The sequence below is a fragment of the Oncorhynchus gorbuscha genome, linkage group LG25 (assembly GCF_021184085.1).
Source record: "Oncorhynchus gorbuscha isolate QuinsamMale2020 ecotype Even-year linkage group LG25, OgorEven_v1.0, whole genome shotgun sequence".
Classification (NCBI taxonomy): domain Eukaryota; kingdom Metazoa; phylum Chordata; class Actinopteri; order Salmoniformes; family Salmonidae; genus Oncorhynchus; species Oncorhynchus gorbuscha.
The window spans coordinates 49728665-49751914 of record NC_060197.1 but is presented as its reverse complement, the minus strand read 5'-3'; the positions used below and the strand labels follow the sequence as shown (position 1 = coordinate 49751914).

At 45.1% G+C, this 23250-nt stretch overlaps 1 protein-coding gene across 6 annotated transcripts in view; it reads left to right on the top strand.

The window, feature by feature from the left end:
• eif4e2rs1 (eukaryotic translation initiation factor 4E family member 2 related sequence 1) overlaps positions 1–15807 on the top strand; it is a 91164-nt gene extending 75357 nt beyond the window's left edge. For 3 of the 6 annotated variants that reach the window (XM_046329206.1, XM_046329204.1, XM_046329205.1), the window contains 2 exons: positions 8830–8878; positions 11953–12526. In XM_046329206.1, coding sequence (XP_046185162.1) covers positions 8830–8878; positions 11953–12488 — 585 coding nt within the window. In that variant the 3' untranslated portion in view covers positions 12489–12526. The other 3 variants (XM_046329207.1, XM_046329208.1, XR_006835007.1) reach the window with 2 other exon arrangements.
• The last annotated feature ends 7443 nt before the right edge of the window (positions 15808–23250 follow it).

Here is a 23250-nt window from a genome sequence, read left to right as displayed (position 1 = left end):
ATGGTCTTGTAGCGGATGCGAGCTTCAACTGGAAGCCAGTGGAGAGAGCGGAGGAGCGGGGTGACGTGAGAGAACTTGGGAAGGTTGAACACTAGACGGGCTGCGGCGTTCTGGATGAGTTGTAGGGGTTTAATGGCACAGGCAGGGAGCCCAGCCAACAGCGAGTTGCAGTAATCCAGACGGGAGATGACAAGTGCCTGGATTAGGACCTGCGCTGCTTCCTGTGTGAGGCAGGGTCGTACTCTGCGGATGTTGTAGAGCATGAACCTACAGGAACGGGCCACCGCCTTGATGTTAGTTGAGAACGACAGTTTGTTGTCCAGGATCACGCCAAGGTTCTTAGCGCTCTGGGAGGAGGACACAATGGAGTTGTCAACCGTGATGGCGAGATCATGGAACGGGCAGTCCTTCCCCGGGAGGAAGAGCAGCTCCGTCTTGCCGAAGTTCAGCTTGAGGTGGTGATCCGTCATCCACACTGATATGTCTGCCAGACATGCAGAGATGCGATTCGCCACCTGGTCATCAGAAGGGGGAAAGGAGAAGATTAATTGTGTGTCGTCTGCATAGCAATGATAGGAGAGACCATGTGGGGTTATGACAGAGCCAAGTGACTTGGTGTATAGCGAGAATAGGAGAGGGCCTAGAACAGAGCCCTGGGGGACACCAGTGGTGAGAGCGCGTGGTGAGGAGACAGATTCTCGCCACGCCACCTGGTAGGAGCGACCTGTCAGGTAGGACGCAATCCAAGCGTGGGCCGCGCCGGAGATGCCCAACTCGGAGAGGGTGGAGAGGAGGATCTGATGGTTCACAGTATCGAAGGCAGCCGATAGGTCTAGAAGGATGAGAGCAGAGGAGAGAGAGTTAGCTTTAGCGGTGCGGAGCGCCTCCGTGATACAGAGAAGAGCAGTCTCAGTTGAATGACTAGTCTTGAAACCTGACTGATTTGGATCAAGAAGGTCATTCTGAGAGAGATAGCGGGAGAGCTGACCAAGGACGGCACGTTCAAGAGTTTTGGAGAGAAAAGAAAGAAGGGATACTGGTCTGTAGTTGTTGACATCGGAGGGATCGAGTGTAGGTTTTTTCAGAAGGGGTGCAACTCTCGCTCTCTTGAAGACGGAAGGGACGTAGCCAGCGGTCAGGGATAAGTTGATGAGCGAGGTGAGGTAAGGGAGAAGGTCTCCGGAAATGGTCTGGAGAAGAGAGGAGGGGATAGGGTCGAGCGGGCAGGTTGTTGGGCGGCCGGCCGTCACAAGACGCGAGATTTCATCTGGAGAGAGAGGGGAGAAAGATTTATTATTATTATTATATATGGGTATAATGTGGGAGGTAACATGTAGATCTATATACACATTATATTATTATTATATATGGGTATAATGTGGGAGGTAACATGTAGATATATACACATTATATTATTATTATATATGGGTATAATGTGGGAGGTAACATGTATATTATTATTATATATATATGGGTATAATGAGATACCTGTCTATATACACATTATATTATTATTATATATGGGTATAATGTGGGAGGTAACATGTAACACATTATGGGTATAATGATAACTATATACACATTATATTATTATTATATATGGGTATAATGTGGGAGGTAACATGTAGATCTATATACACATTATATTATTATTATATATGGGTATAATGTGGGAGGTAACATGTAGATCTATATACACATTATATTATTATTATATATGGGTATAATGTGGGAGGTAACATGTAGATCTATATACACATTATATTATTATTATATATGGGTATAATGTGGGAGGTAACATGTAGATCTATATACACATTATATTATTATTATATATGGGTATAATGTGGGAGGTAACATGTCTATATACACATTATATTATTATTATATATGGGTATAATGTGGGAGGTAACATGTAGATATATACACATTATATTATTATTATATATGGGTATAATGTGGGAGGTACCATGTCTATATACACATTATATTATTATTATATATGGGTATAATGTGGGAGGTAACATGTAGATATATACACATTATATTATTATTATATATGCACATTATATTGTTATTATATATGGGTATAATGTGGGAGGTACCATGTCTATATACACATTATATTATTATTATATATGGGTATAATGTGGGAGGTAACATGTAGATATATACACATTATATTATTATTATATATGGGTATAATGTGGGAGGTAACATGTAGATATATACACATTATATTATTATTATATATGGGTATAATGTGGGAGGTAACATGTAGATCTATATACACATTATATTATTATTATATATGGGTATAATGTGGGAGGTAACATGTCTATATACACATTATATTATTATTATATATGGGTATAATGTGGGAGGTAACATGTAGATCTATATACACATTATATTATTATTATATATGGGTATAATGTGGGAGGTAACATGTAGATATATACACATTATATTATTATTATATATGGGTATAATGTGGGAGGTAACATGTAGATCTATATACACATTATATTATTATTATATATGGGTATAATGTGGGAGGTAACATGTCTATATACACATTATATTATTATTATATATGGGTATAATGTGGGAGGTAACATGTAGATCTATATACACATTATATTATTATTATATATGGGTATAATGTGGGAGGTAACATGTAGATATATACACATTATATTATTATTATATATGGGTATAATGTGGGAGGTACCATGTCTATATACACATTATATTATTATATATGGGTATAATGTGGGAGTTAACATGTAGATCTATATACACATTATATTATTATTATATATGGGTATAATGTGGGAGGTAACATGTAGATCTATATACACATTATATTATTATTATATATGGGTATAATGTGGGAGGTAACATGTAGATCTATATACACATTATATTATTATTATATATGGGTATAATGTGGGAGGTAACATGTCTATATACACATTATATTATTATTATATATGGGTATAATGTGGGAGGTAACATGTCTATATACACATTATATTATTATTATATATGGGTATAATGTGGGAGGTAACATGTCTATATACACATTATATTATTATTATATATGGGTATAATGTGGGAGGTAACATGTAGATCTATATACACATTATATTATTATTATATATGGGTATAATGTGGGAGGTAACATGTAGATCTATATACACATTATATTATTATTATATATGGGTATAATGTGGGAGGTAACATGTAGATCTATATACACATTATATTATTATTATATATGGGTATAATGTGGGAGGTAACATGTAGATCTATATACACATTATATTATTATTATATATGGGTATAATGTGGGAGGTAACATGTCTTATTATATATGGGTATAATGTGGGAGGTAACATGTCTATATACACATTATATTATTATTATATATGGGTATAATGTGGGAGGTAACATGTAGATCTATATACACATTATATTATTATTATATATGGGTATAATGTGGGAGGTAACATGTAGATATAGTGCAATCAAACTATTCAGACCCCTTGACTTTTTCCACATTTTGTTATGTTACAGCCTTATTCTAAAATGGATTCTTCTTCTTTTTCAATCTACACACAATAGCCCATAATGACAAAGTGAAAACAGGTTTTTAACCCATACCCTTTGATATGAGACTCGAAAATGAGCTCAGGTTCATCCTGTTTCCATTGATCATTCTTGAGATGTTTCTACAACTTGATTGGAGTCCACCTGTGGTAAATTCAATTGATTGGACATGATTTAGAAAGGAACACACCTGTCTATACAAGGTCCCACAGTTGACAGTGCATGTCAGAGCAAAAACCAAGCCATGAGGTCGAAGGAATTGTCCATAGAGCTCCGAGACAGGATTGTGACGAGGCACAGATCTGGGAAAGGGTACCAAAAAATGGCTGTAGCTTTGAAGGTCCCCAAGATCACATTGGCCTCTGTAATTCTTAAATGGAGGAGTTTGGAACCAGCAAAACTCTTCCTAGAGCTGGCCGTCCGGCCAAACTGAGCAATCGGGGAGAAAGGCCTTGGTCAGGGAGGTGACCAAGAACCCAATGGTCACTCTGGCAGAGCTCTAAAGTTCCTCTGTGGAGATGGGAGAACCTTCCAGAAGGACAACCATCAGGCCTTTATGGTAGAGTGGCCAGATGGAAGCCATTCCTCAGGAAAAGGCACATGACAGCCCATTTGGTGTTTTCCAAAAGGCACCTAAAGGACTCGGACCATGAGAAACAAGATTCTCTGGTGAACTCTTTGGCCTGAATGCCAAGCTTCACATCTGGAGGAAACCTGGCACCATCCCTATGGTGAAGCATGGTGGTGGTAGCATCATACTGTGGGAATGTTTTTTGTCACAGAGACTGGGAGACGAGTCAGGATAGAGGGAAAGATGAACAGAGCAAAGTACAGAGAGATCGTTGATGAAAACCGGCTCCAGAGTGCTCAGGACCTCAGACTGAGGAGAAGGTTCACCTTACAACAGGACAATGACCCTAAGCACACAGCCAAGACAACGCAGGAGTAGCTTTGGGACAAGTCTCTGAATGTCCTTGAGTGGCCCAGCCAGAGCCCGGACGTGAACCCGATCGAACATCTCTGTAGAGACCTGAAAATAGCTGTGCAGCGACGCTCCCCATCCAACCTGACAGAGCTTGAGAGGATCTGCAGAGAAGAATGGGAGAAACTATCCAACTACAGGTGTGCCAAGCTTGTAGTCTCAAGCTCTGTTGTACCAAGCTTGTAGTCTCAAGCTCTGTTGTACCAAAGACTCAAGGCTGTAATCGCTGCCAAAGGTGCTTCAAAGTACTGAGTAAAGGGTCTGAATACTTATGTAAATGGGGTAGTTCAGTTTTATTTTTAATAAATTAGAAATGTCTTAACCTGTTTTTGCTTTGTCGTAATTTGGTATTGTGTGTAGATTGAGGGGGAAACAGTTTAATCCATTTTAGAATAAAGCTGTAACCTACACACTACCCCCATAAGACTTAGGGTAACAACAGGTCAGGGCGAAAACAGCTTCGGGTTAGGGCGAAAACAGCTTCGGGTTAGGGCGAAAACAGCTTCGGGTTAGGGCGAAAACAGCTTCGGGTTAGGGCGAAAACAGGTTCGGGTTAGGGCGAAAACAGGTTCGGGTTAGGGCGAAAACAGGTTCGGGTTAGGGCGAAAACCGGTTCGGGTTAGGGCGAAAACCTGTTCGGGTTAGGGCGAAAACCGGTTCGGGTTAGGGCGAAACCGGTTCGGGTTAGGGCGAAAACCGGTTCGGGTTAGGGCGAAAACCGGTTCGGGTTAGGGCGAAAACCGGTTCGGGTTAGGGCGAAAACCGGTTCGGGTTAGGGCGAAAACCGGTTCGGGTTAGGGCGAAAACCGGTTCGCGTTAGGGCGAAAACAGGTTCGGGTTAGGGCAAAAACAGTTAGGGCGACAACAGCTTCGGATTAGGGCGAAAACGGGTTCGGGTTAGGGCGAAAACGGGTTCGGGTTAGGGCGAAAACGGGTTCGGGCGAAAACGGGTTAGGGCGAAAACAGGTTAGGGCGAAAACAGGTTAGGGCGAAAACAGGTTCGGGCGAAAACGGGTTAGGGCGAAAACGGGTTCGGGCGAAAACGGGTTAGGGCGAAAACAGGTTCAGGTAAAAACAGGTTTTAGACATTAAAGATAAAGATAGAAATGTGACATTTAAATAAATATTCAGACCCGTTACTCAGTACTTTGTTGAAGAACCTTTGGCAGCGATTACAGACTCGCGTTTTCGTGGGTATGATCAGTGGTTTAAATTACCCCGAAAAATCTGCTTAAGTACAGATACTTTAAAGTACTTCTTAACAGACTACAAACCATTACAGACAACAGGGGAAGCACAGCCGAGAGCTGCCCAGTGACACGAGCGTACCAAGCGAGCTAAACTACTTTAATGCGTGCTTCGACGCAAATAACACGGAAACATGCATGAGAGCACTAGCTGTACCAGAAGACTGTGTTCAGGCTCTCTGCAGCCGATGTAAGACCGAAACAGGTCGTCATTCACAAGGCCGCAGGGCCAGACAGATTACCAGGACGTGTACTGCGATGTGAGCATGTGCTGACCAACTGGCAAGTGTCTTCAGTGACATTTTCAACCTCTCCCTGTCTGAGTCTGTAATACCAATATGTTTGAAGCAGACCACCATAGTCTCTGTGCTCAAAAACACTATAGTAACCTGCCTAAATGACTACCGACCCGTAGCACTCACATCTGTAGCCATGAAGTGCTTTGAAAGCCTGGTCATGGCTCACATCAACACCATCATCCCAGAAGCCCTAGACCCACTCTAATTTGCATACCGCCCCAACAGATCCACAGATGATGCAATCTCTATTGCACTCCACACTGCCCTTTCCCACCTGGACAAAAGGAACACCTATGTGAGAATGCAATTCATTGACTACAGCTCAGCGTTCAACAACATAGTGCCCTCAAAGCTCATCACTAAGCTAAGGACCCTGGGACTTAACACCTCCCTCTGCAACTGGATCCTGGACTTCCTGCCCCCAGGTGGTAAGGGTAGGATTCAACACATCCGCCACACTGATCCTCAACACAGGTGCCCCTCAGGTGTGCGTGCTCAGTCCCCTCCTGTACTCCCTGTTCACCCACGACTGCACGGCCAGGCACGACTCCCAACACTATCATTAAGTTTGCAGACGATACAACAGTGGTAGGGCTGATCACGGACAACAACGAGACCGCCTATAGGGAGGAGGTCTTTAATTATTTCTTACTTTTATTTCTTATTCATATTATTACTTTTTTGAAACTGCATTGTTGGTTAGGGGCTCGTAACTAAGCATTTCACTGTAAGGTCTGCTACAGCTGTTGTATTCAGCGCATGTGACTAATAAAATTAGATTTAAAATTAGATTTACTTTTCTGTTTATATTTTTGTAAACTTTTACTCCACTACATTACTAAAGAAAATAATGTACTTTTTGCTCCATACGTGGATGCACCTGAGCTCAGTTTCCAGTGTCATAGGAAAGGGTCTGATTTCATGTCAATAAGGTATTTCTGTTTTTTTATTATTTAGCAAAAATGTCTCAACCTGTTTTTGCTTTGTCATTATGGGGTATTGTGATGTCATTATGGGGTATTGTGATGTCATTATGGGGTATTGTGATGTCATTATGGGGTATTGTGTGTAGATTGAGGATGTTTTATTTAATCCATTTTCGAATAAGACTGTAACGTAACAGAATGTGGAGAAGGGGTCTGAATACTTTCTGAGGGCGCTGTCTAAACTAGAGAGATAAGATGGATTGTAGTTACTGTTCTACAACATTATCTCTCTAGACAAATGCCTCCTATTCAACCTTTATGCAATTATTATTGTCCTTCCTTGGCCCCCTTCCCCTCTGCCCAAATACAATGCACATAGACCATTCCATCCAACCCATAACACAATAATTACTACTGCTAGGCTACTTATAAACATATTTAAACTGGCTTAAGTCAGTCTCCAACAGTATTCACTGTATGTGATGTATGTAAGATGGTCAAGTCAGGCCATTAGCATGGTCGCATCCCATCCACTATAACCATACCTTTTGGTAAGTCGGAAGTTTACATACACTTAGGTTGGAGTCATTAAAACTCATTATTCAACCACTCGACAAATTTCTTGTTAACAAACTATAGTTTTGACAAGTCGGTAAAGGACATCTACTTTGTACATGACACAATTCATTTTTCCAACAATTGTTTACAGACAGATTATTTCACTTATAATTCACTGTATCACAATTCCAGTGCCTTTAAACAGCTTGGAAAATTCCAGAAAATGATGTCATGGCTTTAGAAGCTTCTGATAGGCTAATTGACATAATTTGAGTCAATTGGAGGTGTACCTGTGGATTTATTTCAAGACCTAGCTTCAAACTCGTAAACCGCCGTAAAAAAGCCAGACTGCGGTTTGCAACTGCACGTGGGGACAAAGATCGTACTTTTTGGAGAAATGTCCTCTGGTCTGATGAAACAAAAATAGAACTGTTTGGCCATAATGACCATCGTTATGTTTGGAGGAAAAAGGGGGAGGCTTGCAAGCCGAAGAACACCATCCCAACCGTGAAGCATGGGGGTTGCAGCATCATGTTGTGGGGGTGCTTTGCTGCAGGAGGGACTGGTGGACTTCACAAAATAGATAGCGTCATGAGGGAGGAACATTATGTGGATACATTGAAGCAACATCTCAAGACATCAGTCAGGAAGTTAAAGCTTGGTCACAAATGGGTCTTCCAAATGGACAATGACCCCAAGCATACTTCCAAAGTTGTGGGAAAATGGCTTAAGGACAACAAAGTCAAGGTATTGGAGTGACCATCACAAAGCCCTGACCTCAATCCCATAGAAAATGTGTGGGCAGAACTGAAAAAGCGTGTGCGAGCAAGTAGGCCTACAAACCTGACTCAGCTCCACCAGCTCTGTCAGGAGGAATGAGCCAAAATTCACCCAACTTGTTGTGGGAAGCTTGTGGAGGGCTACCCGAAACGATTGACCCAAGTTAAACAAATTAAAGGTAATGCTACCAAATAGAAATTTAGAATGTGATGATAGAAATAAAAGCTGAAATAAATAATTATCTATTATTATTCTGGCATTTCACATTCTTAAAATAGAGTGGTAATCCTAACTGACCTAAAAACAGGGAATTTTTACTAGGATTAAATGTCAGGAATTGTGAAAAACTGAGTTTAAATATATTTGGCTGAGGTGTATGTAAACATCCGACTACAACTGTATCTTTGTGTGTAACCCTCCAGGATGAAGCTAATAAGAACGGAGGGAAGTGGATCATCAGGCTGCGGAAAGGTCTGTTTTTATTACTATTATTACTAAACCTCCCTTTTTTAAACGTCGACTTTGGGCAAAACACCAAAATAACAACTTAACTGATCAGTGCTCCACATAGCTTCTTGGGGCCAAAGGTTGTTTTAGCAGCGCCATTGAGGGCTTCTGCCATTTTAAAGTAGTCAACTGGGTTGGGATTCCTATGGGTTGTAAGCATCAATGGTGCTGCCCATGATGTCCCAGACACTATAATGGCACAGATCTAAAGATGAGTCCTCTATCAATCGCTATGATGTACCATCATACCAGGTAATTTAATACTGAAAAATTAAATAATTGATAAAAAAAAATATTTAACTCCAGAAGTGCCTTTTTATTCCGATCTCTACAGCTTCCATCTAAAAACAAATCCTTTGAAATGACATCAACACATACTGGAGGAGTTACTGGCTAGCTACAGTGGCCAGTCGTCAGTCACGGCGCGCATGACCAGAATGCCACATCAATGAAGCACCAAAGACCCCATTTCAATTAAAACATTTAGAAAGACGCTGAGTTGGACCGTTTTTCCTGACCATTCTAAACCTCCCTTTAACATTCTAAACCTCCCTTTAACATTCTAAACCTCCCTTTAACATTCTAAATCCCCCTTTAACATTCTAAACCTCCCTTTAACATTCTAAACCTCCCTTTAACATTCTAAACCTCCCTTTAACATTCTAAAACCTCCCTTTAACATTCTAAACCTCCCTTTAACATTCTAAACCTCCCTTTAACATTCTAAACCTCCCTTTAACATTCTAAATCTCCCTTTAACATTCTAAACCTCCCTTTAACATTATAAACCTCCCTTTAACATTCTGAACCTCCCTTTAACATTCTGAACCTCCCTTTAACATTCTAAATCCCCCTTTAACATTCTAAATCCCCCTTTAACATTCTAAACCTCCCTTTGACATTCTAAACCTCCCTTTGACATTCTAAATCCCCCTTTGACATTCTAAATCCCCCTTTAACATTCTAAACCTCCCTTTAACATTCTAAATAAAATCAAATTTATTTATATAGCACTTCGTACATCAGCTGATATCTCAAAGTGCTGTACAGAAACCCAGCCTAAAACCCCAAACAGCAAGCAATGCAGGTGTAGAAGCACGGTGGCTAGGAAAAACTCCCTAGAAAGGCCAAAACCTAGGAAGAAACCTAGAGAGGAACCAGGCTATGTGGGGTGGCCAGTCCTCTTCTGGCTGTGCCGGGTGGAGATTATAACAGAACATGGCCAAGATGTTCAAATGTTCATAAATGACCAGCATGGTCAAATAATAGTAAGGCAGAACAGTTGAAACTGGAACAGCAGCACAGTCAGGTGGACTGGGGACAGCAAGGAGTCATCATGTCAGGTAGTCCTGGGGCACGGTCCTTGGGCTCAGGTCCTCCGAGAGAGAGAAAGAAAGAGAGAATTAGAGAGAGCATATGTGGGGTGGCCTGTCCTCTTCTGGCTGTGCCGGGTGGAGATTATAACAGAACATGGCCAAGATGTTCAAATGTTCATAAATGACCAGCAGGGTCAGATAATAATAAGGCAGAACAGTTGAAACTGGAGCAGCAGCACAGTCAGGTGGACTGGGGACAGCAAGGAGTCATCATGTCAGGTAGTCCTGGGGCATGGTCCTAGGGCTCAGGTCAGTTGAAACTGGAGCAGCAGCATGGCCAGCTGGACTGGGGACAGCAAGAAGTCATCATGTCAGGTAGTCCTGGGGCATGGTCCTAGTGCTCAGGTCCTCCGAGAGAGAGAAAGAAAGGAGGGAATTAGAGAACGCATACTTAGATTCACACAGGACACCGAATAGGACAGGAGAAGTACTCCAGATATAACAAACTGACCCTAGCCACCCGACACAAACTACTGCAGCATAAATACTGGAGGCTGAGACAGGAGGGGACAGGAGACACTGTGGCCCCATCCGAGGACACCCCCGGACAGGGCCATACAGGAAGGATATAACCCCACCCACTTTGCCAAAGCACAGCCCCCACACCACTAGAGGGATATCTTCAACCACCAACTTACCATCCTGAGACGAGGCTGAGTATAGCCCACAAAGATCTTCGCCACGGCACAGCCCAAGTGGGGGGGGGGGGGGGGCGCCAACCCAGACAGGATGACCACATCAGTGAATCAACCCACTCAGGTGACGCACCCCCTGCAGGGACGGCATGAGAGAGGCCCAGTAAGCCAGTGACTCAGCCCCTGTAATAGGGTTAGAGGCAGAGAATCCCAGTGGAAAGAGGGGAACCGGCCAGGCAGAGACAGCAAGGGCGGTTCGTTACTCCAGAGCCTTTCCGTTCACCTTCCCACTCCTGGGCCAGACTACACTCAATCATATGACCCACTGAAGAAATGACCCACTGAAGGTTGAGACAGAGTTTGCTTCTCTGACATGGGTAGGCAGACCGTTCCATAAAAATGGAGCTCTATAGGAGAAAGCCCTGCCTCCAGCTGTTTGCTTAGAAATTCTAGGGACAATTAGGAGGCCTGCGTCTTGATTCTAAACCTCCCTTTAACATTATAAATCCCCTTTAACATTCTAAATCCCCCTTTAACATTCTAAACCTCCCTTTAACATTCTAAACCTCCCTTTACCATTCTAAACCTCCCTTTAATGTTCTAAATGTAATTTTTAAAATTGTAAATGTCACCTTTATTTAACTAGGCAAGTTAAGAACTATTATTTACAATGACTTCCTACACCAGCCAAACCCGGACGACGCGGGGCCAATTGTGCGCTGCCCAAAGGGGCTTCCAATCACGGCCGGTTGTGATACAGCCTGGATTCGAACCAGGGTATCTGTAGTGATGCCTCTAGCACTGAGATGCAGTAACTTAGACCTTCTGCGCCACTCGGGAGCCCAAACATCCTTCTAACATTCTTAAACCTCCTATTTGCATTCTAAGCTCTTCTTTAAACCTGCCTTTTAATATTGTTCTTATTTTATTGTTGAGAACATTATTCTGGCCATATTGTTGTTGTTGACAGGTCTGGCCAGCAGGTTCTGGGAGAACATTATTCTGGCCATATTGTTGTTGTTGACAGGTCTGGCCAGCAGGTTCTGGGAGAACATTATTCTGGCCATGTTGTTAATATTGTTGTTGACAGGTCTGGCCAGCAGGTTCTGGGAGAACATTATTCTGGCCATGTTGTTAATATTGTTGTTGTTGACAGGTCTGGCCAGCAGGTTCTGGGAGAACATTATTCTGGCCATGTTGTTAATATTGTTGTTGACAGGTCTGGCCAGCAGGTTCTGGGAGAACATTATTCTGGCTATGTTATTAATATTGTTGTTGTTGACAGGTCTGGCCAGCAGGTTCTGGGAGAACATTATTCTGGCCATGTTGTTAATATTGTTGTTGACAGGTCTGGCCAGCAGGTTCTGGGAGAACATTATTCTGGCTATGTTGTTAATATTGTTGTTGTTGACAGGTCTGGCCAGCAGGTTCTGGGAGAACATTATTCTGGCCATGTTGTTAATATTGTTGTTGACAGGTCTGGCCAGCAGGTTCTGGGAGAACATTATTCTGGCCATGTTGTTAATATTGTTGTTGTTGACAGGTCTGGCCAGCAGGTTCTAGGAGAACATTATTCTGGCCATGTTATTAATATTGTTGTTGTTGACAGGTCTGGCCAGCAGGTTCTGGGAGAACATTATTCTGGCCATGTTGGGAGAACAGTTCATGGTGGGAGAGGAGATCTGTGGGGTGGTGGTCTCTATTCGCTTCCAGGTACACACACACACACACACACACCCCACACACACACACACACACACACACACACACACACACACACACACACACACACACACACACACACACACACACACACACACACACACACACACACACACACACACACACACAGGCTGAATCTCTTGGGCCCTAAGCCCTTTATCGATTGGCCACTTGCTGATAGTGATCACTACACTTTGAGACGATGCCCAGTTGACATCCCACTTGTCATTATAAAAACATTCTAAATTAATTCATGAGCATTATCTCCAGCGACATGCCTTGTAACATGACTCGCTATGAAACACGGGCACTTGGGACAGTACCAGTCAAAAGTTTGGACACACGTACTCATTCCAGGGTTTTTCTTTATTTTTACTATTGTCTACATTGTAGAATAATAGTGAAGATATCAACTCTATGAATTAACATATGGAACCATGTAGTAACCAAAGAAGTGTTAAACAAATCCAAATATATTTGAGATTCTTCAAAGTAGACACCCTTTGCCTTGATGACAGCTTTGCACACTCTTGGCATTCTCTCAACCAGCTTCATGAGGTAGTCACCTGGAATGCATTTCAATTAACAGGTTTCCTTGTTACTTTGTGGAATTTATTTCCTTAATGTGTTTGAGCCAATCAGTTGTGTTGTGACAAGGTAGCCTTATTTGGTAAAAGACCAAGTCCATATTATGGCAAGAACAGCTCAAATAAGCAAAGAGAAACGACAGTCCATCATTACTTTAAGACATGAAGGTCAGTCAATCCAGAAAATGTCAAGAGCTTTGAAAGTTTCTTCAAGTGCAGCCACAAAAAACATCAAGCCCTATGATGAAACTGGCTCTCAGGAAAGGAAGACCCAAAGTTCCCCCTGCTGCAGGGAGACCCAGAGTTCCCCCTGCTGCAGGGAGACCCAGAGTTCCCCCTGCTGCAGGGAGACCCAGAGTTCCCCCTGCTGCAGGGAGACCCAGAGTTCCCCCTGCTGCAGGGAGACCCAGAGTTCCCCCTGCTGCAGGGAGACCCAGAGTTCCCCCTGCTGCAGGGAGACCCAGAAATTGCAGTCCAAATAAATGTTTCACAGAGTTCAAGTAACAGACACATCTCAACATCAACTGTTCAGAGGAGACTACATGAATCAGGACTTCATGGTTGACTTTCTGTAAAGAAACCACTACTAAAGGACACCAATAATAAGAAGAGACTTGCTTGGGTCAAGAAACACGAGCAATGGACATTAGACTGGTGGAAATCTGTCCTTTTGTTCTGATGAGTCCAAGTTTGAGATTTTTGGTTCCAACCGCTGTGTCTTTGTGAGACGCAGAGTAGATGAACGGATGATCTCTGCATGTGTGGTTCCCACCGTGAAGCTTGGTGGTATGGGGGTGCATTGCTGGTGACACTGTCTGCGATTTATATAGAATTCAGGGCACTTTTAACCAGCATGGCTACCACAGCATTCTGCAGAGATACGCCATCCCATCTGGTTTGGGCTTAGTGGGAATATCATTTGTTTTTCAACAGGACAATGACCTAACACACCTCCTGGCTGTGGAAGGGCTATTTGACCAAGGAGAGTGATGGATTGCTAATGTAATGGGAATATGACGAGGCTGGTTCAGGCTTATAGCTAGCTAGCAAGCTAATGTAATGGACAAGTTTTTGTGTACATTAATCACCAACACAGCTCATTCAAGCACTAAACTCCTTAGCTAGATGACAAATTGCGTGACTAAGACCTCGTTAACTTGTTTTCTGTTGACTTATTTTACTATTTTTGAGGGCAAAGTAGTTGTGACTAAGTGAGGTGCTGAAATTGTTGGGATGAACTTGCTGCGACGGTGGATGAAGAGGCTTCCAAAGGCCCACTCCACAACTATTTAAGATTGACTGAACATATCGAGTGTTCAAAGTGTTTGGTTTGAGATTCAGCCTCACTCACTCGTGTCTGTCTGTCTGTCTGTCTGTCTGTCTGTCTGTCTGTCTGTCTGTCTGTCTGTCTGTCTGTCTGTCTGTCTGTCTGTCTGTCTGTCTGTCTGTCTGTCTGTCTGTCTGTCTGTCTGTCTGTCTGTCTGTCTGTCTGTCTGTCTGTCTGTCTAGGAGGACATCTTGTCTATATGGAATAAGACGGCCAGCGATCAGGTGACGACATCTAGAATCCGAGACACTCTTCGACGCGTTCTGAACCTCCCTCCCAACACCATCATGGAGTACAAGACACACAACGACAGCCTCAAGTACAATTCACACACACACTCCCACCTAACACCATCGTGGACACACAACGACAGCCTCAAGTACGATTCACACACACACACTCCCACCTAACACCATCGTGGACACACAACGACAGCCTCAAGTACGATTCACACACACACACTCCCACCTAACACCATCGTGGACACACAACGACAGCCTCAAGTACGATTCACACACACACACTCCCACCTAACACCATCGTGGACACACAACGACAGCCTCAAGTACGATTCACACACACACACTCCCACCTAACACCATCGTGGACACACAACGACAGCCTCAAGTACGATTCACACACACACACTCCCACCTAACACCATCGTGGACACACAACGACAGCCTCAAGTACGATTCACACACACACACTCCCACCTAACACCATCGTGGACACACAACGACAGCCTCAAGTACGATTCACACACACACACTCCCACCTAACACCATCGTGGACACACAACGACAGCCTCAAGTACGATTCACACACACACACTCCCACCTAACACCATCGTGGACACACAACGACAGCCTCAAGTACGATTCACACACACACTCCCACCATCGTGTACACACGACCACTCACTGTGTACTGTGTTATCTCTATAGATAATTCAAACTTTTTTTATTGATCTCTGTTTTCTTTTTAGGGATAATTCCAGCTTCCGCAACACAAAGATCACCCTGTGAAGAGAGACGGAGGAGGAAGAGAGGCAAACCACCTGACCGTTTCTCCTGAAGTTATACTGTTTCCTCATAAAGGATAACATGACGCTCTGTCACATTCTATCTCCTCTCTCTCGGCATCTCTTTCTCTCTTGGCATCTCTCTTTCTCTCTCGGCCTCTTTCTCTCTTTCTCTCTCGGCATCTCTCTTTCTCTCTTGGCATCTCTCTTTCTCTCTCGGCCTCTTTCTCTCTTTCTCTCTCGGCATCTCTTTCTCTCTTGGCATCTCTTTCTCTCTCGGCATCTCTCTTTCTCTCTCGGCCTCTTTCTCTCTTTCTCTCTCGGCCTCTTTCTCTCTTGGCATCTCTCTTTCTCTCTCGGCCTCTTTCTCTCTTTCTCTCTCGGCCTCTTTCTCTCTTGGCATCTCTCTCTTGGCGTCTCTCTTTCTCTCTCGGCGTCTCTTTCTCTCTCGGCTTCTCTTTCGGCATCTCTCTCTTTCTCTCTCGGCATCTCTCTCTTTCTCTCTCGGCATCTCTCTCTTTCTCTCTTTCTCTCTTGGCATCTCTTTCTCTCTCGGCATCTCTCTTTCTCTCTCGGCCTCTTTCTCTCTTGGCATCTCTCTTTCTCTCTCGGCCTCTTTCTCTCTTTCTCTCTCGGCCTCTTTCTCTCTTGGCATCTCTCTCTTGGCGTCTCTCTTTCTCTCTCGGCGTCTCTTTCTCTCTCGGCTTCTCTCTCGGCATCTCTCTCTTTCTCTCTCGGCATCTCTCTCTTTCTCTCTCGGCATCTCTCTCTTTCTCTCTCGGCATCTCTCTCTTTCTCTCTCGGCATCTCTCTCTTTCTCTCTCGGCATCTCTCTCTTTCTCTCTCGGCATCTCTCTTTCTCTCTCTGGCATCTCTCTCTGGCTCTTTCTCTCCAGGCTTCACAAGGTGATTGAGGTGCTTAAAATACTTGAATTTTCTCAAGTTGGTACTTGAAAAGTACTTGATTAAAGGAGAACAGAAAATGATCAAATATGGTTATGAAAAAAATATTGGTCTTGAATTCTACCCAGTTTTATTTCCTCACGTTCCGTGCTCTGGTTGCCAGGCGAGGTCGCTCATTCCACCCACTCAGCCAGGCAGGTCCAAAACTGACGGATTAGGTTCCGCCAAACATCACACCGATAGCTAAAAGGCCAGGCGTGTAGATTTAACCTGTTGTGGGTATGGAACATTTCTGGGATCTTTTATTTCAGCTCATGAAACATTCACATGGGTGATTCGACCCTGAAGAGCGACATGAAGCGGCAAAGACAACTCTGCATCCGGCGCCGGCGCCAGTTCTACGTTGTGACTTTTTCTCTGCAATGACCTCCAGAGCATTTTTACCAATCGCGTCATTCACCGGGGTCCTGCGACATTCAATTTTATCAAGCGGCAGCCAGGCTCCTGGCGTTCTGTTGGCTGTTCACCCGAGCAGCGACACTAAAGCTGCCAGTCAGAAGCAAGATGCTTTTTCGTAGATATTAAGATTCCCAAATGTGCAATAAAAATACAATAGTCATTAATACTCAAATGACATCATCAGTACTGACGATTCATGTACATAATAAAGCAACGTATTGAGTTTAACTTGTAAGGTATAACTTTAGTGATGAATAATATAGTCATTTTTCCCATTAAGGTTGTGGCGATATACTGTCATCTGGTGGCAACTAGAAACAATTGCATAATCCCATTTTATTGGTCGCATACACATGGTTAATATTACAAACTGATGGTCCTTGAGAATAAATATTAGTGCTTTAAAAAGTACTTAAGTCCTTGAATTTGACTTGCCACTCTCTGTATGAATCCTGTCTCTCTCTTTTGCTACCTGTTTCTCTTGCTGCATTTCTCGCTCTCTCCCTGTATTTCTCTCTCCTGCATTTCTCTCTCTCTCTGCATTTCTCTCTCTCCCTGCATTTCTCTCTCCCTGCATTTCTCTCTCTCCCTGCATTTCTCTCTCCCTGCATTTCTCTCTCTCCCTGCATTTCTCTCGCTGTCTCTCGCTTCCTCTCGCTGCATTTCTCTCTCTCTCTGCATTTCTCTCTCTCTCTCTCTCTCGCTGCATTTCTCTCTCTCCCTGCATTTCTCTCTCTCCCTGCATTTCTCTCTCTCCCTGCATTTCTCTCGCTGTCTCTCGCTTCCTCTCGCTGCATTTCTCTCTCTCGCTGCATTTCTCTCTCTCTCGCTGCATTTCTCTCTCTCTCCCTGCATTTCTCTCTCTCCCTGCATTTCTCTCTCTCCCTGCATTTCTCTCTCTCTCCCTGCATTTCTCTCTCTCTCCCTGCATTTCTCTCTCTCTCCCATGCATTTCTCTCTCTCCCTGCATTTCTCTCTCTCTCCTGCATTTCTCTCTCTCTCCCTGCATTTCTCTCTCTCTCCCTGCATTTCTCTCTCTCTCCCTGCATTTCTCTCTCTCTCCCTGCATTTCTCTCTCTCCCTGCATTTCTCTCTCTCTCCCTGCATTTCTCTCTCTCTCCCTGCATTTCTCTCTCTCTCCCTGCATTTCTCTCTCTCTCCCTGCATTTCTCTCTCTCTCCCTGCATTTCTCTCTCTCCCTGCATTTCTCTCTCTCCCTGCATTTCTCTCTCTCTCCCTGCATTTCTCTCTCTCCCTGCATTTCTCTCTCTCGCTGCATTTCTCTCTCTCCCTGCATTTCTCTCTCTCTCCCTGCATTTCTCTCTCTCCCTGCATTTCTCTCTCTCCCTGCATTTCTCTCTCTCCCTGCATTTCTCTCTCTCGCTGCACGCTGCATTTCTCTCTCTCGCTGCATTTCTCTCTCTCCCTGCATTTCTCTCTCTCTCCCTGCATTTCTCTCTCTCTCCCTGCATTTCTCTCTCTCTCCCTGCATTTCTCTCTCTCTCCCTGCATTTCTCTCTCTCTCCCTGCATTTCTCTCTCTCCCTGCATTTCTCTCTCTCTCGCTGCATTTCTCTCTCCCCCTGCATTCTCTCTCTCGCTGTGTTTCTCTCTCGCTTCCTCTCGCTGTATTTCTCTCGCTGCATTTCTGTCTCGCTGTCTCTCTTGCATTTCTGAGAGTGTTTCACTGCGGAGATGGAGTAGTGCATTGCTATGGAAACTAGTGTGATACTATGGAGACATGAGCGTCGTCTTGTCCCTGAGTTGCCACAACAGGCCAGTGGGACCAACTCTCTGTGTGTGTGATGGTGTTAATGTTCCCTAACCCTACAGAAATAAATGTGTTTTTAGTATCCTGTCTGACTACTTCATTATTACATTGACCCTAATCTTGCTTAAAAAATGCTGAATACCCGTGACCTGTGGGAATGCTTATTGCATTTTGATAATACATTAACGTGCTAAACTCTGCCCCGGCTCTACGGGGCAGTGAAGAGGTCATTGAATTTAGCCAACAGGGCCAGCTCTACGGGGCAGTGAAGAGGTCATTGAATTTAGCCAACAGGGCCAGCTCTACGGGGCAGTGAAGAGGTCATTGAATTTAGCCAACAGGGCCAGCTCTACGGGGCAGTGAAGAGGTCGTTGAATTTAGTCAACAGGGACGGCTCTACAGCGGGGTGAAGCCGGGCATTGAACTTAGCCAACAGGGCCGGGCATGGAAGCCCCAGATGGAATTGTTGCTCCCACAGTTTTGTTTCTTCGTGAACACAACAAATGGTATATGAATTACTATGCCTGGATTTGCCATTCAAGAGCAGACAGGGAAAGAGGCTTTACACCAGACTGGCGTTGTTTATAAATAGTGTTGTAAAGGCTGTGTCCCCTTTTGGGGGAATGAGGCAACTCCCATGAAGCGAATCATCCAACTCCGCTAACTTTCAGTCTGTGTAAAGGGTCAAACAAATCGTGGATATTATGCAGAAAAGCTGCTGTGTCAAAATAGGTTTCAGAATGTTGGTCAAGATGAATAATGGCAGTTAAAGAATTGATTGTGAACGCGTGACCTACAAACACTGATAAATTGCAAAATAGTTGGGAAGAGCTTTTCGATGTACCCATTCCATGGCACATGGATAATGAATTGATACGCAAAACAACGTCGGATTCAAAACTTCAAATTTTTCAATATAAATTACTATACAAAATACTTGCAACTAATAGAATGTTATATATATATATGGGGGATACAGTCTTCCCAGCTCTGCAGATTCTGCTGTGAGGAGGCAGACAGGTCCAGGAATGGCTGAAGAATTGCAACATTTGCCTAGAACTAACACTACAGATACTGGGTGATTTGAAAAGCCATAGTCAATCAATCAATAATATAATCATTTTTTTAGCGAAAATGTTTATTTTTAATTTACAATCTGTAGAAGCTATGAGAATAGGAAGGTTCAATTATTTAGTGAAGCATCACAGCACAGTTTAAAAATATATGGCAAGTAGAAATGTTGAGAGACGGATGGGAGGGGTTGAGTGGAGCTGAAGTGTGGGACTAATAACAAGATAAACAATGTAGGGCATAAGCGATCTGTAGAATGTATATAGGTTCGGAGCTTTTGTGAAATAGCATAGTTACAAATCGAAATCATCAAACTGGATGGACAGAAATAGAGGACTAAGAACAAACAAGAGAGAACTATTGTAAAGTAGACTGTGTCTGTAGACTGTGTATAAGATGTACGGATTGAAGGTAGAAGCAGAAGTGTTTTAGTTTACTCCAATTGGGGGCATCGGCGGAAGGGTTTGTGGGGAATAATAATAAAGGTATATTCTTTAAAAAAGTATGTATTTCTTGGTATGGGAGAAAAGGCGGAGGGGATGGGAGAGGAGACGGAGGGGATGGGAGAAGAGGCGGAGGGGATGGGAGAGGAGGCGGAGAGGATGCGGAGGGGATGGGAGAGGAGGCGGAGGGGATGGGAGAAGAGGCGGAGGGGATGGGAGAGGAGGCGGAGGGGATGGGAGAGGAGGGGATGGGAGAAGAAGCAGAGGGGATGGGAGAGGAGGCGGAGGGGATGGGAGAGGAGGCGGAGGGAATGGGAGAGGAGGGGATGGGAGAGGAGACGGAGGGGATGGGAGAAGGAGGCAGAGGGGATGGGAGGAGGCAGAGGGGATGGGAGAAGGAGGCGGAGGGGATGGGAGAGGAGGCGGAGGGGATGGGAGAGGAGGCGGAGGGGATGGGAGAGGAGACGGAGGAGGCTGAGGGGGTGACGGAGGAGGCTGAGGGGATGGGAGAGGAGGCGGAGGGGATGGGAGAAGAGGTGGAGGGGATGGGAGAGGAGGTGGAGGGGATGGGAGAGGAGGCGGAGGGGATGGGAGAGGAGGCGGAGGGGATGGGAGAGGAGACGGAGGAGGCTGAGGGGGTGACGGAGGAGGCTGAGGGGGTGACGGAGGAGGGGATGGGAGGTGGAGGGGATGGGAGAAGGAGGGGATGGGAGAGGAGACGGAGGGGATGGGAGAGGAGGCGGAGGGGATGGGAGAGGAGACGGAGGGGATGGGAGAAGAAGCGGAGGGAATGGGAGAGGAGAGGAGGGGATGGGAGAAGAAGCGGAGGGGATGGGAGAGGAGAGGAGGGGATGGGAGAAGAAGCGGAGGGAATGGGAGAGGAGAGGGAGGGGATGGGAGAGGAGGCGGAGGGGATGGGAGAGGAGAGGAGGCAGAGGGGATGGGAGAGGAGGCGGAGGGGATGGAAGAGGAGGGGAGGGGAGGGGGGGTGGGAGAAGAAGCGGAGGGAATGGGAGAGGAGAGGAGGGGATGGGAGAGGAGAGGAGGCAGAGGGGATGGGAGAGGAGGCGGAGGGGATGGAAGAGGAGGGGAGAGAATGGGGGAGGGGGGATGGGAGAAGAAGCGGAGGGGATGGGAGAGGAGACTGAAGGGATGGGAGAAGAAGCAGAGGGGATGGGAGAGGAGGTGGAGGGGATGGGAGAAGAAGCGGAGGGGATGGGAGAGGAGGGGAGGGGATGGGAGAGGAGGGGAGGGGATGGGAGAGGAGGCGGAGGGGATGGAATGGGAGAAGAAGCGGATGGGATGGGAGAAGAAGCGGAGGGGATGGGAGAGGAGAGGAGGCAGAGGGGATTGGAGAGGAGGCGGAGGGGATGGGAGAGGAGAGGAGGCAGAGGGGATTGGAGAGGAGAAGGAGGGGATGGGAGCAGAAGCGGAGGGGATGGGAGAGGAGGCGGAGGGGATGGGAGAGGAAGCAGAGGGGATGGGAGAGGAGGTGGAGGGGATGGGAGAGGAGGTGGAGGGGATGGGTGAAGAAGCAGAGGGGATGGGAGAGGAGAGGAGGCAGAGGGCATGGGAGAGGAGAGGAGGCAGAGGGCATGGGAGAGGAGGCAGAGAGGAAGTGGAGGGGATTGGAGGAGGTGGAGGTGATGGCTGAAATACAACTGATGGTGGATGTTTCTACTCTTTTAAAAGAGAAAATGGCAAAGATTAACAACGACATTCAGACTAGGGAGGCCCCCAGTGATTCAGACTAGTGAGGCCCCTCAGAGATTCAGATTCAAAATGGTCGGTGATCACATTTCTGTTTGAAAAAGGTAGCCTTTGCTTTCCTAACTGCCTGAGTATGTTGGTTCCAGACCTCCCTGAAAAGTTGCATATCACGGGGGCTATTCGATGCTAATGCAGAACGCCACAGGATGTTTTTGTGCTGGTCGAGGGCAGTCATGTTAGGGTTAGGGACAGTTAGGGACCGTGTGTTATGGTTAGGGACAATGTGTTATGGTTAGGGACAGTGTGTTATGGTTAGGGACATTGTGTTATGGTTAGGGACAGTGTGTTGTGGTTAGGGACAGTGTGTTGTGGTTAGGGACAGTGTGTTATGGTTAGGGACAGTGTGTTATGGTTAGGGACAGTGTGTTGTGGTTAGGGACAATGTGTTATGGTTAGGGACAGTGTGTTATGGTTAGGGACAGTGTGTTGTGGTTAGGGACAGTGTGTTGTGGTTAGGGACAGTGTGTTAGGGACAGTGTGTTTTGGTTAGGAACATTGTGTTATGGTTAGGGACAGTGTGTTGTGGTTAGGGACAGTGTGTTATGGACAGTGTGTTAGGGACATTGTGTTATGGTTAGGGACAATGTGTTATGGTTAGGGACAGTGTGTTATGGTTAGGGACAGTGTGTTATGGTTAGGGACAGTGTGTTATGGTTAGGGACAGTGTGTTATGGTTAAGGACAGTGTGTTGTGGTTGGGGACAGTGTGTTATGTTAGGGACAGTGTGTTGTGGTTGGGGACAGTGAGTTATATTAGGGACAGTGTGTTATGGTTGGGGACAGTGTGTTAGGGACATTGTGTTATGGACAGTGTGTTATGTTAGGGACAGTGTGTTAGGGACAGTGTGTTATGGTTGGGGACAGTGTGTTATGGTTGGGGACAGTGTGTTATGTTAGGGACAGTGTGTTATGGTTAGGGACAGTGTGTTATGGTTGGGGACAGTGTGTTATGGTTGGGGACAGTGTGTTAGGGACAGTGTGTTATGGACAGTGTGTTGTGTTTGGGGACAGTGTGTTAGGGACAGTGTGTTATGTTAGGGACAGTGTGTTATGGTTAGGGACAGTGTGTTAGGGACAGTGTGTTGTGGTTAGGGACAGTGTGTTATGGTTGGGTACAGTGTGTTATGGTTAGGGACAGTGTGTTATGGTTAGGGACAGTGTGTTATGGTTAGGGACAGTGTGTTATGGTTAGGGACAGTGTGTTATGGTTAGGGACAGTGTGTTATGGTTAGGGACAGTGTGTTGTGGTT